Source organism: Salvia splendens, chromosome 16, assembly GCF_004379255.2.
Source record: "Salvia splendens isolate huo1 chromosome 16, SspV2, whole genome shotgun sequence".
Taxonomy (NCBI): Eukaryota; Viridiplantae; Streptophyta; class Magnoliopsida; order Lamiales; family Lamiaceae; genus Salvia; species Salvia splendens.
The window spans coordinates 10,262,799-10,280,326 of NC_056047.1; the positions used below are offsets into that span (position 1 = coordinate 10,262,799).

At 39.1% G+C, this 17,528-nt stretch overlaps 1 protein-coding gene across 1 annotated transcript; it reads right to left on the reverse strand.

Annotated features, from left to right (window-relative positions):
• Positions 1 to 13,884: 13,884 nt before the first annotated feature.
• LOC121772399 (SUPPRESSOR OF GAMMA RESPONSE 1-like) lies at positions 13,885 to 17,178 on the reverse strand. The gene is made up of 6 exons (XM_042169488.1): positions 17,013 to 17,178; positions 15,744 to 15,885; positions 15,390 to 15,576; positions 14,799 to 15,292; positions 14,260 to 14,700; positions 13,885 to 14,173 (listed from the first exon to the last, which is right to left on the reverse strand). Exons 1-6 carry the CDS (start codon positions 17,018 to 17,020, stop codon positions 14,105 to 14,107), a joined length of 1,341 nt encoding a protein of 446 aa, XP_042025422.1. The 5' UTR covers positions 17,021 to 17,178; the 3' UTR covers positions 13,885 to 14,104.
• Between the last annotated feature and the right edge of the window lie 350 nt (positions 17,179 to 17,528).

Here is a 17,528-nt window from a genome sequence, read left to right on the forward strand (position 1 = left end):
TGTGCTGCTGGAGCGGACGCAGCTCTGATGGCTGCGATGGTGTGTGCCAATATTGGTGGTCGAATTGATGAGTCATGTCGTAGGGCGGCGCAGCATCTAGCGGCCGGAGGTTCCTAATCGGGAGGTGCTGCCAATCCAGGGGGTGATCGGCGTGGTTGGTGTAAGCTGGAGGGGCATAAGGCGGGTCTGGATCAGGTCGGGGAGGGTACCTGTCCGGCTGGTAGTAGGAAGTACGGTCCTGCTGCCCCGAGGGAGCAACGACATACTGATTATGGGTGGGCAGCTGCCACTCCATGTACGCCTGATGATCGGCCGCATCCAATCTCATGTGTAATCTATTGCAGAAAGTCGTTACCCGGTCACATAGGGAAACGATATCCTCGGTGGTGTAACGAGCCATGAGTACGACAATGAAAGCACCAATTGTTAAGGGTGAAGTTCCCTTAACTTCACCCCTTAACACGATAAACGGTAGTCGCGGGAGCTTTGCCCGTCGATCAAACCAAGATTTAGGATTACAAAAGAAAGTAAAACACGATAAAAAGAAAATAAGATAATTTGATATTTCTTGAATGAATAATAATAACCCTTATTTATAATAGTAGATACTAACTTAATGAGCAAGATAAAAGATATGCACTCCTTAAATATTTAATTAAATAATGCAACTAAATAATATTGCAAGATATAAAAGCTATATAAATAATAAAGGCATCATTATGTGATTTCATTTTGAAAGTTGAGTATAAGAAAAAACTGTATAGAGAAGGGATGATGAGAGAAGAGAGTGGGGGTTGTACTAGATATGAATGGGGAGAAAAAGTAGGTGGTGTCGGCCGATAATTAATTGTTGGTGAGGAGGAAAATTGATAAATAAAGTTCAAAAGTCCAAACGGCATTCCCACGTGCATTTCCCACCCATTATCTCTCTACAATCTTGCATTCACCCCGTGCTCTTGCCATCGAGCACGGTTGTAGGCCCGGCACCATTATTCCTGTCTGCTCTCTGGTAAGAGCACAACACCCTCAGCTGTGCTCTTCCACAAGTACGAGCACAATATAATTTAAAATTCAATTAAACAAAAACATTTCCATAATATTAAAATTCATTAAAAAAACCACAATAAATATTACAAATTACAAATAAAATAAAAAAGACATAATTAAAATCCTAAAAATTAAAAATTACATAATTAAAATACTAAAAATTAAAAATTACATAATTAAACTCGTAAAAATAAAAAAATACATAATTAAACTCCTAAAAATTAAAAATTACATAATTATTGACTAATATTACTCGTGGAAGACTACTGATCCGGCGACACTAACCCCAATTATTTTTGGAGACCCAATATCATGGCCTCGTGCGTTTGAAGTTGCGTGGGGGTCATAGTTGACCTATTGGCCACATTGAGTTGGCCTAAGAGCATCCACAACGAGTTGTTCGGGGGTGGAGGTGGCGCATAGGGAGCGGGTTCGGCGCGACCGCGGTTGGCCGCCGCCTTCTTCCTTCCTTGCGGTCGGCGTTGGGAACCGCTCGGTCCGGCGTCGGTGCTACCCAAGTTATCTCCGGCGAGTTGGCTAGCCACTTCTTCGGAGCCGGCGTCGAATAGGGATACCGACCTTGACCGTTTGGAGGAGCCGCTAGAGGAGGATGTTACGCCTCCCATATACTTCGGGTGCGTCCGCGTATCCTGCCAAACGTTGAGGTACTTGAACGACTTGCAGTTCATGGATTGGTAGGTGCTCAGCGTGGCAGTGATGATGTCGACCTCGCTCCAGCCGCTCCCGACATTACACTGTTCCTGGAGGAAATAGCCATTGAACTTGCTAATTTCATCATTGGCTCGGCCGATGGCGTTGCGCACCATACTCTCATTGCGCTCGATTGTTCCCGTCGGCCGGTTTTCATTGTACCGGCGAGCGACGCGCCACCAAAAGTGCTCGTCGGATTGGTTCGTGCCAACCACCGCATCTTCGGGGATTTCCAAGTACGCCTTGAACAATTTATCCATCTCCGCCGAAGTGTACGGTGTGCGGACACCGCGAGTAGGAGGAGTCGGAGTTTAGGAGGGGGCGGTCGGCCTAGGCTCCGGTGTCCACCCGTATCGCCCTTCGGAGGCACCTTGATCGTCGATTGGGTATGGCCGGTAGCCACCCGGAATGCCCGAACTTTGGGTTTGAGGAGGGGCCGAATATTCTGTTTCCGGACTAGGAAACGGTTGTGAACCGAACCATTCGGGGCTCCAACCGTGAGAGGACGGGTGGTCATCGCCTTGGCCGAACATTGTTATGTTGTATGGTGGAAGAAAGATTGAGAATGGATATGAGAGAATAAAGATGAGAATGGATATGGGAGAATGAATATGAGAATTGTGTAGTTTGATGTGAATTTTTTGATGTGAAAGTAGGGGTATTTATAGATGAAAGTGTGTATTTTTGGGGGGGAAAAAATAAAAAAAATTAAAAAGTGGTAATAAACGGATATATTTTTTTTTGATAAGTGAAAAAAAAATTAATTTTTAATCGATTTTTTAATTAAAAACCGATTTTTAATAAAAAAATATTCAAAGGCAACTGCTATGCCGTTGCCCAATCGCCGTTCGCCACGTGTCCTGCTCGCTGGTACGGCGCTGCTCGATGCATCGAGCGGCGCGAGCGCAGCGGCGGCGAGCCTCGTCCTTGCCAGCGGGGCGGACGGACGCTGGCCCGGCGCCACCGTTGTGCATGCTCTCACAACCTCCACATTCTACATATACTACGATTCTACATATACATAAATTAATTCAGTTTATTCTGATTTTACAAACATGATCGTATATAGTTATTCCCATCGATATAGTGAACTGATGATTGCACTGAGTGAAACTTTATCTCATTGATTTTGAGGATTGCAATAAATTAATTCGTACTATATGAATAACAACGTTACAAAGAGATTTGACTTGCTTTTGTTGTTTTTACCACATTAAGTATCGGTAATTTATTGGACGTTTGAGTCAGTATATGATGGTGATTTAAATAAGGGATTATTATTAATTATTTTAGAAAAATCTATAATTTTGGATTAAAGATGCTTGTTGACAATTTGACATGTTAAACAGACTAGGAGAGCTTCTAATAATGTTTTAGAAAAACCGAATTGCACATGGCTCTCTAGCTGGATTCAATATACTATCATACAAGAGTCACCTATTGAAACACGTTGAAGAAGCCTATAAATATAAACACCTCTATGATAGATACAAACATAATATAAGGTGTAAAATAGTTAGAAACAAGTTTCTCTTCTTAGAGCATCCGCAGTGGCATCTCGTTGCGGGATCGTTCTCGTCCCGGTGAGACGAGACAGCAGCGAGACACCGCTGCAAGTGTTCCGTCTCGTCGCGTGTCTCAAGGGGAGGGGTGAGCCGCGAGAAGTCTCGCCACGCGCCAGAGCCACGTGGCGAGCTCTGGCGCGGGGCATGACGCCCATTCGCCGACCCGCGACAATCGAGTGGGCGTCGATTTTTTGATATTTTTAAAAAAAAATTAATTCTGAATTTTAAAAAAACTGCCCGTTTTTTTTTCACACATTCATCTATAAATAACACTACACACACAATTCCCCCACCGTTTTTTTCACACACAAACACTACACTCTCACAAACACCATCTCTCTTTCCTCTCCAATTTCTGCAAAAATGTTCGGTGACGGAAACTCCGGCGACGAGGGCAGCGGCTACGACTTGAACGCGTTTGCCGATTGGGGGCATATACAATGTTTTGGGTGCTTCCGGTTCCAGTTCGTCGCCGAGCACCCAAGGCTCGGCGACGCCGGCATACCAAACACCATCTTTTCCAGTTGATGCATACTATCGTCCTCCCCCTCCCTTGGGTCTGGGGAGATCGCAAACGCAGGGATTATCCCAAATTATGGAGGATATTCCGGAGGAACCCACTCCGGAGGCGGTGCCTGACGGAGACGACGGCGACCACCATCTATACACACAAGCGGAGACGATGGCTCTACTCGACGCTTGGATCAATACGTCGAACGATCCCATTCTCGGGAATCAACAAAACTGCAAGATTTTTTGGGATAAGGTCACCATCGTATACAACGCAAATAAGCCGAGGAGGGCCTTCTGCCTCAACCTGAAGATGCTTCGCGCTCATTTTGAGCGAGCCGACAGAGATGTCAAAAGATTTTGTGGGATCTACAAGAGGGAAGCGAAGCAATACCAAAGCGGAGCCAGTGGATCCGACATTCTGAGAGCGGCTTAGCGAATCTTCAAATCTGACACCGGCAAAGATTTCAAATTTCCCGATGTTTGGGAGGCAGTCAAACATCTTGATAGGTGGGCTGGCGGTGTCGATTCCTCCACGGGGTCGAGCTCGAAACGCATGAAGCATACGGCTAGTGGCCAATACTTGTCTAGTGATGGCGGGGAAGCCAACGCCTCACAAGAGGTTGAGTTCCCGACATCCGATGCAGGGGGCTCCTCCGGTACACGACGTCGGCCGCAAGGGAACAAGGCGCCGAAGGCGGCTAGAGGGAGGGAGAGGGGGAGGGGCCGAGGCGAATCAAGCTAGGCAGGCTCCCAAGGGCCGCCGTCCTCCCTAATGTCCATGTACTTCACCGCCACGATGGCTGACACTTCCCGCATGACGCCTCCCCAATATCAAGCCCATCTTGCCGGCATTGAGTATCTGGCAATTCAACTTGGTATTCCACCTCCACCTAGCTTGAGGGCACCGCCACCGCCTTCGGGGGATGATTCGCCGGCGGAGTAGTTTTTATAATTTAAGGGTGCAATTTTTAATTTCTAGTATTTTAAATTATGTCTTTTTTATTTTTTTAGGATTGTAATTATGTGTTTTTTTTTCTTAGGATTTTAATTATGTGTTTTTTTTTGTATTTTAGGATTTTAAATTGTAATTTTCTTTTATTTAATGAAGTGTGTTTTTATTAATTGAATTTGTTGAAAATAAAAATAATAAATGAAATTGAATGAATAGATAAGGGATGAGATGGTTAAGAGATGAAGGGATACGGGCGTGGATGGCCTTATACACGTGATAAACCACAATCAAGTTAAAATTCGCAAGTAATCCACTCCTATAGATCTTTTAAAATTTCAAGTTAACATCGAACTTGAAATTAAGATTTTTTTATTTTCTTATTTCTTATAAATATACCCATTTTTCTCCATTTCTTTACCTCATTCCAATCTCCACTCTTTTCAATTTATCTCAATTCTACTTTCAAAAAATGAATACCGACGATGATGAGTATCAACAAATGATTGATGAGGAGTTCGATGAACTAGTTGAAGAGGTGCAACGTGAAGCTGACGAGGAGGCGGCGGCAGTCCCTCGGCCGATCCATCATTGGCGGACAATCCGCCGTGACCATGTCGGGGCCGACCAACGGCTAATGGAAGACTACTTTGGCGATAACCCCGTTATCCGCCATTAATTTTCCGTCGGCGATTCAGAATGTCGCAACGGCTCTTCATCCATATAGCGACGTCATTGGCGCAGCGGTTCAGGTGCTTCACCCTGCGACATGATGCCAGCCGCCGAATCGGATTGTCGACATATCAGAAGTGTACCGCTGCAATTAGGCAGCTTGCCTATGCCGGGCACGCTGACATGTTCGACGAATACCTACAGATGGGTCAAACGACTTCCCAACAGGCGCTGAGACAGTTTTGTGGGGGCATCCAGGCTATCTTCGGTTCGGAGTATCTACAGAAGCCAAATGCCGATGAATGCCAGAGATTGATAGATATGCACGGGAGGGTGCACCATTTTTCAGGGATGTTGGGCAGCATCGATTGCATGCACTGGGAGTGGAGGAACTGCTCGGTGGCTTGGAAGGGTAGTTCACTTCTGGATTCAAAGGGAGACATCACATACGACACTGCAGGCTGATTTGGTTGAAGAGCTCTGGAATCGTAGGGGAGGGGGCGCAGCGTGATATGCGTTCGCGGTGTTGTTTGTGTGATGTCGATAATTTTCGTTGTATAATTTTCCCCTTTCTATTATACAACGAAGATTTGGTTTTACTTTTTTAATTAAATTATACAATTTTTTTTTAAATTATTATAGTCTGATAATTTTTATTCTAGTTAAATTAAAGTATACCAAATATGAAATAAATAATTAATTTGTGGCTTGGGCTTGTCCACTATTAGGGTGGATAAGTTTTTTTGTGGCTTGGGCTTGGCCTTGGCCTTAACTATTGTGGACACCCTTAGGTCATCTCCAACCATTTACACCAAACTGAAACTCATTTTTTAGTATGGGTCACAACAAAAAGTAATTTTACTCCAATCATTTACTTCAAACTAAACCCAAAAGAATGTTCCATATTTATATAATTTTTATACCTTTTAAATTATACCTACATATTTATTTAAATTACATATTAATCCCACAATATTTTATCAATAGTTTATGTAAATTAAATAATAATAAAAAATTCTTCTTAATATATTTATGTATTAAATATACTTTATTTTAAAAAATTACAACTTTTAAAATTAAAATACACTAAACTTATTATAATTAAATTCAAATTAATATAAATTGATATAAGATTTTTAGCAATATTCATTCCTATATTAGTAAATTTATTAGTTATTATTTACAAAAAAAACATAATTTATTATAATATGATCAGCTTGCTAATTCCTATCTAATTATTTTTTAATAGAAAAATATTTTGAATTCAAATTCAATGAAAAAATTGTGTAAAATAGCTTTCCTAGACCCTAGTACAACGCTAACATATCTCTAATTCTCTACTCAATATGTGCAAATTACTATCAAGTACTAGTACACAAATTATGGCCGGCTAATTCAAGTAACTCAAAATAATAATAAGGACTATTATGCAATATTTAAAACTTTTTTGCAGTAGACCTCAAAATAATAATAAGGACTATTATGCAATATTTAAAACTTTTTTGGTCCTTATTATGCAATATTTAAAACTTTTTTGCAGTAGACCTCAAAATAATAATAAGGACTATTATGCAATATTTAAAACTTTTTTGCAGTAACTTTTTTTTGCAGTAGATACTCAATTTTGGGGTTTGCTTTAAATTTAGTGTTATTTCATTAAAAACCTCATAAATGGGGTTGGGCATGGCGTATGGTTGGAGAACTTTTCTACACCAAAAATGGGATTTGATGTATGATTGGAGGTGGTCTTAAAAAATACAACTCCAACTTTTTTACACCAAAAATGGGATTTAGTGTATAATTGAAGGTGGTCTTAAAAAATACAACTCCAACTTTTTTACACCAAATATGGGATTTGGTGTATGATCGGAGGTGGTCTTAAAAAATACAATTTATACCTTGGGCAGGTACATTAGAGCATCCCCATTCGTGCTCTTGCCAACGAGCACGGATGTTGGCCCGGATCCACTTTTACTCCATGCTCTTAGGCAAGAGCACAACACCCACATTCGTGCTCTTCCGCAAGGACAAGCTTAAAGGTCCCACTATTCTATTATTCAATTTAGATAAAAATATTTCCACAAAATTAAAATGCATTAAAAATATCCGAAATACTATTACAAATTACAAAAAAAATAAAAATTACATAATTAAAATCCTAAAAATTAAAAAGTATATAATTAAAATCCTAAAAATTAAAAATTACATAATTAAACTCCTAAAAAATAAAATTTACATAATTAAACTCCTAAAAAATAAAAATTATATAATTAAAGGCTAAAAATACCCCCGTGGAAGACTATTCTTCCGGCTCTACCCCCAATGTTCTTTGGAGACCCCGTATCATTGCCACATGCGATCGAAGTTGCTCGGGGGTCATAGTTGACCTATCGGCCAAATTGAGTTGGGCAAAAACCCCCCACAACGAGTTGGTGGGGGTTGAGGTCGCACAAAGGGAGCGGGAGCGGGATCGAGGGCGGATGGAGTTGCGGCGCGACGGCGGTTGGTCGTCGACTTCTTCCTTCCTTGCGGCCGGCGTTGAGAAATACTCGGGCCGGCGTCGGGGCTACCCAAGTTAGCTCCGGCGAGCTGGGTGGACACCTCATCGGAGCCGGCGTCGTATAGGGATACCGACCTCGACCGTTTGCTGGAGGAGCTAGAGGAGGATGATACGACTCCCCTATACTTCGGATGCACACGCACCTCCTGCCAAACATTGAGGTACTTGAACGGTTTGTAGTGTTGGGATTGGTAGGTCGCCAACGCGGGGATTGGTAGGTCGCCAACGCGGCACTGATGATGTCGACCTCGCTTCTGCCGCTCCCCGCCGACCGCTCTTCCTGGAGGTAATACCCCTGGAACTTTTGGATTTCTTCGTTGGCTCTGTATATGGCATTGCGCACCATACTCTCGTTGCGCTCGATTGTTCCAGCCGGCCGGTTTGATTGTACCGGCGACTGACGTGCCACCAAAAATGGTCCTCGGATTGGTTCGTGCCAATCTCCGGATCTTCGGAGATAGACAAAAACGCTTTGAATAATTGATCCATCTCCCCCGGAGTGTACGGGGTGCGGACACCACGAGTAGGAAGATGAGGAGTTTGAGAGCTGCCGCTCCCTCCCGCTCTAGGTACGGGTGGTTCGGGTGCCCACCCGTATTGCCCATCGGGGGCATCTTGGTCGTCCACCGGGTAAGGCCAATAGCCACCCGGAGCATGCGAACTTTGGGTTTGAGGAGGGGCTGAAAATTCCATTTCCGAACTAGGAAATGGTTGCGAGCTGAACCATTCGTGGTTCCAACCGCGGGAGTTGGAGGGGTGATCGCCGAAGTCGGACATTTTTTTGTTGTAAGAGTGAAAGAAAGATTGAGAATTGTAAGAATGGAAATGAGATAATTTAGATGAGAATTGTGTAGTGTGGTGTGAAATTTTTTGTGTGGAAGTGGGGGTATTTATAGATGAAAATGTGAGTTTTTGGGGGGAAAAAATTGAAAAATAAATTAAAAGTGAGGAGAAAAGGGATATAATTTTTTGGGAAGTGGGAATTTTTTTAAATCTTGGCGCAGCGCTGCTCGATGCATCGAGCACGTCCGTGCCAGTGAGCAACACACGTGTCAACGCCTGATTGGCCAACGGTAATGCCATTGGAATTTTTTTTTTAAATCAGATTTTTTAATTAAAATCTGATTTTTTTTAAAAAAAAGAAATTCCAATGGCATTACCGTTGGCCAATCAGGCGTTGACACGTGTGTTGCTCGCTGGCACGGACGTGCTCGATGCATCGAGCAGCGCTGCGCCAGCGGCAAGAGCGCAGCCGCGAGCAGCGGTGCGCCGCGCCGCTGATACTAACGGACGGACGGCGTGGTGTCACTGCTGCGGATGCTCTTACGACCTACTAATATACAAGCACAATGTCAACAATCTTTTCTATTTTACACTTACTCAGCTGTCTCAATCACAAATATTTTCAGCATTTCACTACATATACACATAACATGGAGTACTATAAACATTCGAATCACCACTAATTTGGATCAGAATATGCCCCAAGTTTTTCAAAACAATATTGGCTCGAGTGTTGCTCTATTAAAACTGAGAATATGCCCAAATTTTCCAGGCGAATCAGGTCCCCTTTACTAAAATATTCATAATATTAGCTAGGATAAATAGTTACTATTAGATCCATTGGCGAAGTAAGGAATTATATGATGGGGACCCAAGTCAATATTAATAGTTATAGAGTTCATTCGATGTCGGTGACGTCTGAAGTTCGAAATAATTAATATTTATTATTTTCAATTTATATGTAAATATAATATAGATGGAAACAATTTTCAATTATAAAATGATAAGATTTAAAATTAGCATAATTAGTGGTGTAAAAGCAAATAAATAGAAAAGTAGAGAGAACTAACTTTATTATTAGAATAATCACATTGTATTGTATAAGTAGAAAGAAAAGTGAAAAAAATAGCATTATATAACATTTGTATTGTTGTTGGCATATATGATATATAGTTAATCGAAAAATTGATGGGGGACCATGAGCCCCCTGGCCCCACGTGGCTTCGCCACTGATTAGATCGTTCGGGTTTAACTTCTATGAGACATATAAGTACTTGTCTACTACTGCTATTTTTAAGTACTTATGTTAACCACTACTTTTTTAACAATAAAAATCATGTTAATCCAACTAAGTAATTTATAAGCTATCATAAAATCAAATTTTCGACCTGCGTTTATATATTCTAACTAATGCATGACTTGGAAGTACTGGTTCAAGTCAACATTATCCCAATTAATAACATAATATTTTTAAGGGCAATAACTAATACTAATATAGTATATTGATACTACAACAAAAATACCATGAACTCGTTATCATATGGAATGGTATTTTTGTAAAAATCAAATCAAATGTTCTGTGCCGAAGCACTAACAAATATTTATATCTAACACCCCTCCACCAAAATAAGATTAAAACAAATTTTCCAATTATGTAATCTCAAATTTAAGAGCAAATAGTCAATCAAGCACTTAGTATTTTCCACTTAACAAATAAACAAATATTAGAATCTTAACACTAGTGCCAAAATGTAGGCCCAAATCAAGATTATTTTTCTCTATAACCATTACCAACTTAGAGCATTATTAATTGTCCAGTCATTTAATTTATCAACCCAAAATTTAATCAGGTATAAGAATAACGATGGCTGAGTCATCGAATATAATTAATTAGAATTTAAGTATAAAGTCAAATTGCAAAATTAAAGAATTTGGTAGAACTTAGAAGCAGTATGTTTTATTAATATTATATTATAAATTATATTCATACACTGTCCAATTATTAACAACATTATGTTTTACAATAAAATATATAATACATATTTGGAGTATAATTAACTGACACAGACCCAACTACATAATTGTCAGATTGATGTAGTAGCCCAGCGTGCTGATTCATTTCTTAATTTTGTCCTTGGTTCATTGATAGTATCATCTACATTTTGTCACTATTTGAATTTTTTTTTTTCTTGTAATTTGGGGCCACTCACTAGAAACCCACGCTTTCCAATTCTGATTCATGCTTGACTAGATGCTTGAACTTTATCCATATATTTAGGCTTTGTTAGAGTTAAAGGTTTATAACATGCTTAATAATTTTAGGTAATCATTAGATTTTATTTGGTACAAATCTCAGTCAAAATATTAATTAGATATCACATGCCTCCTAAATTTTGTACTTGATCTAATAAATTGTTGTTGTCATTTAATATACTCTTAATATAAAAATACTAGTACTATATTCAACTTCACTACTAGTCCAGAGTATATCGAATACTAAAATTAGAAACCCTTGATGAAATTCTAAATGCAATCAATAAATTAGGAGTTAATGAAAGTGATAAACTGTGTACATCTAATATAGCAGTAATGATATAAAGTAGGAGCACCCATAAGTCAAGAATGAGGGGTGCAATCAATGACCTCTTTTTCTATGCTTCTTTTCATTTTGGATCTCTACTCAAATCATGATCAAAAGAAAAATGATTGGCATACATACATAAATTAATCTGAACCTAATATCTATGAGCTCCAGCTGGAGGCACCAACCAGGTTGTTTGGAGCCCAAGTATTTCCAAATAAAATGAATTTTAGATAAGAGAAAAACAACCCACCCTCGTGATCGAAATTCAAATAAAACATGGTTATCACATACAACAGGTGCCCCAATTTCATTATCTACAAAACAAGAATATATACTCCTACTATGCTATCTACATGTGATTGATCAAATTGAAGATGCTGCTACGCCACATTTGGATAGTTCCCCATCACGCAATCATGCTTCCCGTGAATTTTGTATTTTCTTCACAATTATCTTTCTTCAGGTTCATCATTTTTTATATGATTTCAAACGTGCACATCTGTCATTGCATTACATATATCTTTAAATTATATTTTCATTATTATTATTATTATTATTATTATTATTGTTATCATCATTATTATTATTGTTATCATTATTATTATTATTATTATTAAAGGTTTGATATGTCCGATCAAAACCGACCCCAAATAATTTCCCAACCAAAATTACAGTCATTGGTTTCGAGAGATATTTTTGTCGGTTGGAATTTTTTTTTGGGTAAATGAATTTAAATTTGGAAGATCGCGCCAGTGATAACTCGAACCTAAGACCTTTCTTTAGCATCATGCATTAGAGCATCCACAGCGGCGTCTCACTGCGGATGCTCCGTCTCGTCACTTAGCTCGTGGGGGAGGGGCGGGAGGCGGGCTGTCTCGCCACGTGGTGAGCAACGCCCACTCGCCGGCTGTGCGAGTGGGGGTCGATTTAGACTATTTTTTATTATTATTTTTTAAAAAAAATTGACCGCGTTTTTTCGGCCGTTTTTTTTTACCGTTTTTTTGAATTTTTTTTCTTTTTTTTCCACAGTCATCTATAAATAACACTCTACACACACAATTTCCCCACCATTTTAGATTATGTCTTTTTTATTTTCTTAGGATTTTAATTATGTGTTTTTTTTAGGATTTTAAATTGTAATTTTCTTTTATTTAATGAAGTGTGTTTTTATTAATTGAATTTGTTGGAAATAAAAATAAAAAATGAAATTGAATGAATAATTAAGGGATGAAATGGTTAAGAGATGGATGAATACAGATTTTGTCTCTTAGTTAAGAGATGGGGTAAAAAGTACAGTGGGACCCATGAACAGTGAAGGGATGAGACGGTTAAGAGACGGTATTGAGACACGGATTTGAATGACCTTAACCTGTTTATCACTTGGTCAACTCAAACTCTCTTTGTCAGATTGAATCTAGATTGCACTCATCCCTGCTCACGGCTATAATATGAATTCTATATTTATAAAAGAGTCAATTGCCTTTAAAATCAAGTAGTTTAGTTAAATTCTAGTTTATTCCTCCCAAGTTCCGAAAAGGCCTACTAATTGAGTCAATTTTTTCTGAAATCTCTCCTCCTTTCAAATTTTGAATAATAAATCATAAGTTTCAAAAATTCTCAATTGTCCAATTGACAAAATTTTTTGTTTTTTAATACCTCTAAAAAGATTTCGTTTAGCAGTCCTTGTTATTATATTTATATCAATATTTATCGACGTCACCCAAAAATTGAAATGTATGCATCAATTTAGCAACAGATTTACAACAAAAAATAACATCGTTAGACAATTGAAATTTTTTAAAGCTTTACAATTAGTCGTTTGAATTTTAAAATATAGAAAACCTAAATTCTTAGAATTTAACAAAACTTCATAATTTATATGCAATTAACTCTTTATAAAGTAAATCAATTAAATTAAATATTTTACTTGCATAATTGAACACGTCATGAATATTTCAGCCCACACTCTAATCATCCAATCAAATAAATGTCACTCAAAACTTAAATTAATTATTTAATCATTCTTCAATCCTCATCTAGTAAGTATTCCACAAAACTAAACTATATGCCAAAGTATTCCACAAAACTAAACTATATGCCAAATAAATATATGTACCATCATTTTCAAAGACAAATGCTCTCTTATCTCTAATTAATTCCATAATGAAAATCATGGTACATATATATATTTGGGCTGAATTGGCTCCAAATTTGTTGACCCGACGAAAATTAGCCCCATAAACTGATCGGGCCGGCCTCGCAAACTAGAAAATTTTAGAATCCGTCCACTTTCACTGGGTTGTGGGATATAGGACTGGTAACCAGGAAAAAATTCTTCCTCCAAACCGGGCCGGGCCGGGCCGGGCCGATCATTTCGACAACTTCACATGTTAAATTCAAATATCGCATTTGTCTACGCATTTTATCAATAATGTGCCTGAAACTGTCTATATTTCCCCAGAGATAAACAAAGGCATAAACTTTACAGCATATTGCAAGATTTTAGAATGCAAAAAAATACGATTTCATAAACTATACAAGCAGGGCAGGATACTGGTTGAGTAAGACATAGTGATTTGTGAACACATGAAAGTTCAAAACGGATAGATTTGTTTAAGCAAAATACCAGCAGCAAAAGGAAGTGCTGTTACTCACTTGACTCACAAACATGCCCAAGCTTAACAAAAAAAATGCTTCGTTAGATTCATTATCACTTGGAACTAGTCGATCACCTTCCCTCCTCGGAAGTTCTCGCCCCATGCGACAAAACTGTCTTGAGACTCAAACTCCTGCACGAATTTAAGAACATCGAGTTCTAAGTTCATAACAGAAATGGTTAAATGCAAAGACACGAATTCAGATGAAAAAGGCTTACGAGTTGGCTCAAGCGAAAATCTGGAGGGGTGTCGTTTAAGAGTTGGCTCAAGCGAAACTCGGAAGGAGTGAGTTCAATGTTTTCTGCATCGGTAGCCATATTCTGGCACTCCTCCAAGTCCCTCTTCAAGTCCTCTGGTCCCAAATGAGCGTATTCGCCTAGTAGAGCTTTACCTTTCTTTCCTTGACCATCTCCGTCGGCATCCCTGCCTGGAGACTGGCTTTGCAGAAACTCGTCGCAAAGGGATAGCCCCTCCACGAGCTGCTGTGAACTCAGCAAATACTGCGACTCGTTTTCCCACCATTTGTTCTCTTCAGCGCCTTCTCCGTCATTCTTGTCTGCCATCGCTTTATCAGCGTCATTCTCCACATCTTCGTGATGTTGATCATCGGCTTGCCCAAAGGGAGTTTCAATCACGTCTTCCATAATGTTTTCATCATTCTAGATGGCGAGCATTTGAAACAAGAAAGGCAAACATGTAAAATCTTTACAATGACAACATGAGATAACAGTGATTGCATTGCATGAGTTTAGTTTACCTCAATGGTGAGGGGAACGGTGGAATCTTGCAACGCCTCGTGATTGGAGAGTCTCATCTCCGGACGAGGCTCGGGAGTCACAGACTTTGGGGTGATTGGATCCACCTTAGGAGTCGCCAAGTGAATGGCTGCTTCGGGAACATCTTCTTCACCCCTCTCGATCTGTTTGGTTTGCTGCTGCTGCTGATAAAATATTTTGGAGATCACGTATTCGCCTTCCTTCTCGTCTTCCCCAGTACCCAGGTGATACTGATGCATCACCCAACTAGTCTTCTCAGCCTTGCCTCCTCTCACAGGGCTTATATACAGAACCATAATCTTCTTACATCCTTTCTGTACACCGTCGAGTAGCACAGGCTTCGTGCGGCCAGTCTTGTGCCAGCGAACATCGCCAGAATCATCGCCATGGATCTTTCTACGCTTTCTTGTCCCAGTACTATATGCTTTGATTGCTCTGTGGAAAAAGTGTGACACACTTCCGTCCTGCTTTACACCTGCGTTTTTTTGTGACAAATATAGCTCGCAGTGTCATGACTTATGTGTCCCGGGGGAGAGAGAAAACAATAGAAGAAGGTAGATTGCGACATATACCAGGTAAATTTTGAGGATGGGTATAACAAATGCCGTCTTCTTCTTCAACAGTCGGAACGAATTCATCAATAAAGGGATGAGGCTTGAAATCTTGAATACCAGCCTTTGCAAGTAAATGCCAGATAATCTCTTGATCTGTAGGATCAAATTTCACACCACGAGGCAATCCCGGCCATGCATGAGGAGCCTGACAAGTGATGAAAATCGGTTAAACTGTTACTCCATTAAAGGGCGATAACGCACTCAATCAACTATAGGCATAGTTTTGAACATACATTATATGAGAAATAGCATGTCAATTTAGTAAATGAGCAGAAATAAGACAAAAAAAAATTTCATCAAAACGCAACATACATCACTGTTGTCAATGACATAGCGGCAATTTGGGCAACTTTTAGTCGGGTTGCTTTTCCACTGGATTTCTTGTGGATCAACTGCACCAGATGCAATCCTAATTTTAGTAGCAATTCTGTTTGGGTCAACCAGCCACGATGGCCTGCACGTCTCAAAAAAGAATGTTCTGATCATCACACGACCAAGCTAAGGCAAAGCAGCATGATTCTCAAATCAATTGGAGAGACATTGACAAGGAAATGAAATAATACAGATCAAGGAATTAATACAGTTTATAAGAATCGATTGTCAGCAGAATCATATATGAACACATCTTGACAATTGCAATTTGGCTTTGCAAAAGACTTGCCTACACAAAAAGCTACAAAAACCTGACAGAATCAGTAAAGAGAGTTCCATTAACTGTATTCCGTTCGTAGAAACTAACTATGACTAATTACAATACAAATAACTTCCGGAAATGCTACCAACTACGGTCATGTCTTCTGCTCACAGAAGTTCGCTCACAAGAAAGTAACCTAAGTGAGACGGAATTTGTCTCACAAGGATGAAGAATAACCCACAAGCATTACAGGCTCACAGCTATTTACACTTCAGTCCAACATTGTATATATTTAGCACAAACACTCTTCATCCACGACCCTAATCATAAGTTCCGTCCTGACACATTTTAATAGCTAAGAAAAACCACCAATTCTCAAAGAGTTTCTCCTTTAACTATCACAAAAAGCATAACAAGCGAATAAACACGGGATTGAATTAATGCATCAAAGAATCCCACAACGCAATATTAATGAAACTCAATTTAAATCGAACAATGTGAGCAGACAGATCCAAGACTTCCACTTTAAAGCTTAAATACACCCATTGCCCTAAATCAGTAAATCTTTGGGCTTAGTACAAAATAAGTGAGTAATAGCATAGGGTGAAAGGGTAAACGAAAACCCAATAACTATAATAATAAATGAAAACCCTCGATTATAAGCTAGACATTTTCACAAGCAACATAACGCAGCTCAACTTATACTACACTGATACAATAAAGATCAAAACTTTCAATTATACGGCTCGAAAACAAAGCAGCTTTCTACAAAAATAGAATCTTGCCGCGAGAATCTTATGCCGCTTCAAGATTCAACAACTGAAGAAAAGGTAACTAAACTACTTTCTCCATCTATACAATAGCATTCTCCAAGAACAAAAAAAAGGGGGAAAACCTAAACTGAATCCTCACAAAATGTAAAGCAAGAATTGGAGTTTTGGGCATACCTAGCCATAGTGAAATGCTCTGTGAGAATCAAAGTAAACACCAAAAACTTCTACTCCTACTTATTTGAATTACGAATTTGGGGATGTTTGTCCAATAAAGTCTGATTTGTCTTGAATATTGTGAAGTGAATTTTCAAGACTTTTTTTTTGGGGATGTTTGTCTGAAAATATCCCTCTCACTGCTTTCAAGACTTTTTTTTTATCTTTGCAAGCATCTCCAATAAGAATAGTTCAGCCATAGTCTAGCCACAAACTTCTCCTATCACATCAGCAGCATTAAAAACTTCTTCTGCCACATAATCAGGACAAATAACTGGATCAGCAATAAGTCAGTCATAGCCTAGCCACAATAAATAAAATCATAAAAATAAATCATTAACAATCACACAAAATACGAAATTAAATTTACTACACAGATATGAGAAAACTCAATAATAATATTGAAATTTAAAAAAGTACATTAATTAAAAAAAATACATTAATCTAAAAAAAACTCCTCCGCCACACACGAGCCAC

What these genes read in the sequence shown, in the direction of transcription:
- LOC121772399 (XM_042169488.1), bottom strand. An exon ending in ATGTCATTGACAACAGTGAT is followed by an intron (nt 15,577 to 15,743) that starts GTATGTTGCGTT and finishes ATCACTTGTCAG; the next exon opens with GCTCCTCATGCATGGCCGGG. An exon ending in CCATCCTCAAAATTTACCTG is followed by an intron (nt 15,293 to 15,389) that starts GTATATGTCGCA and finishes AAAAAAACGCAG; the next exon opens with GTGTAAAGCAGGACGGAAGT.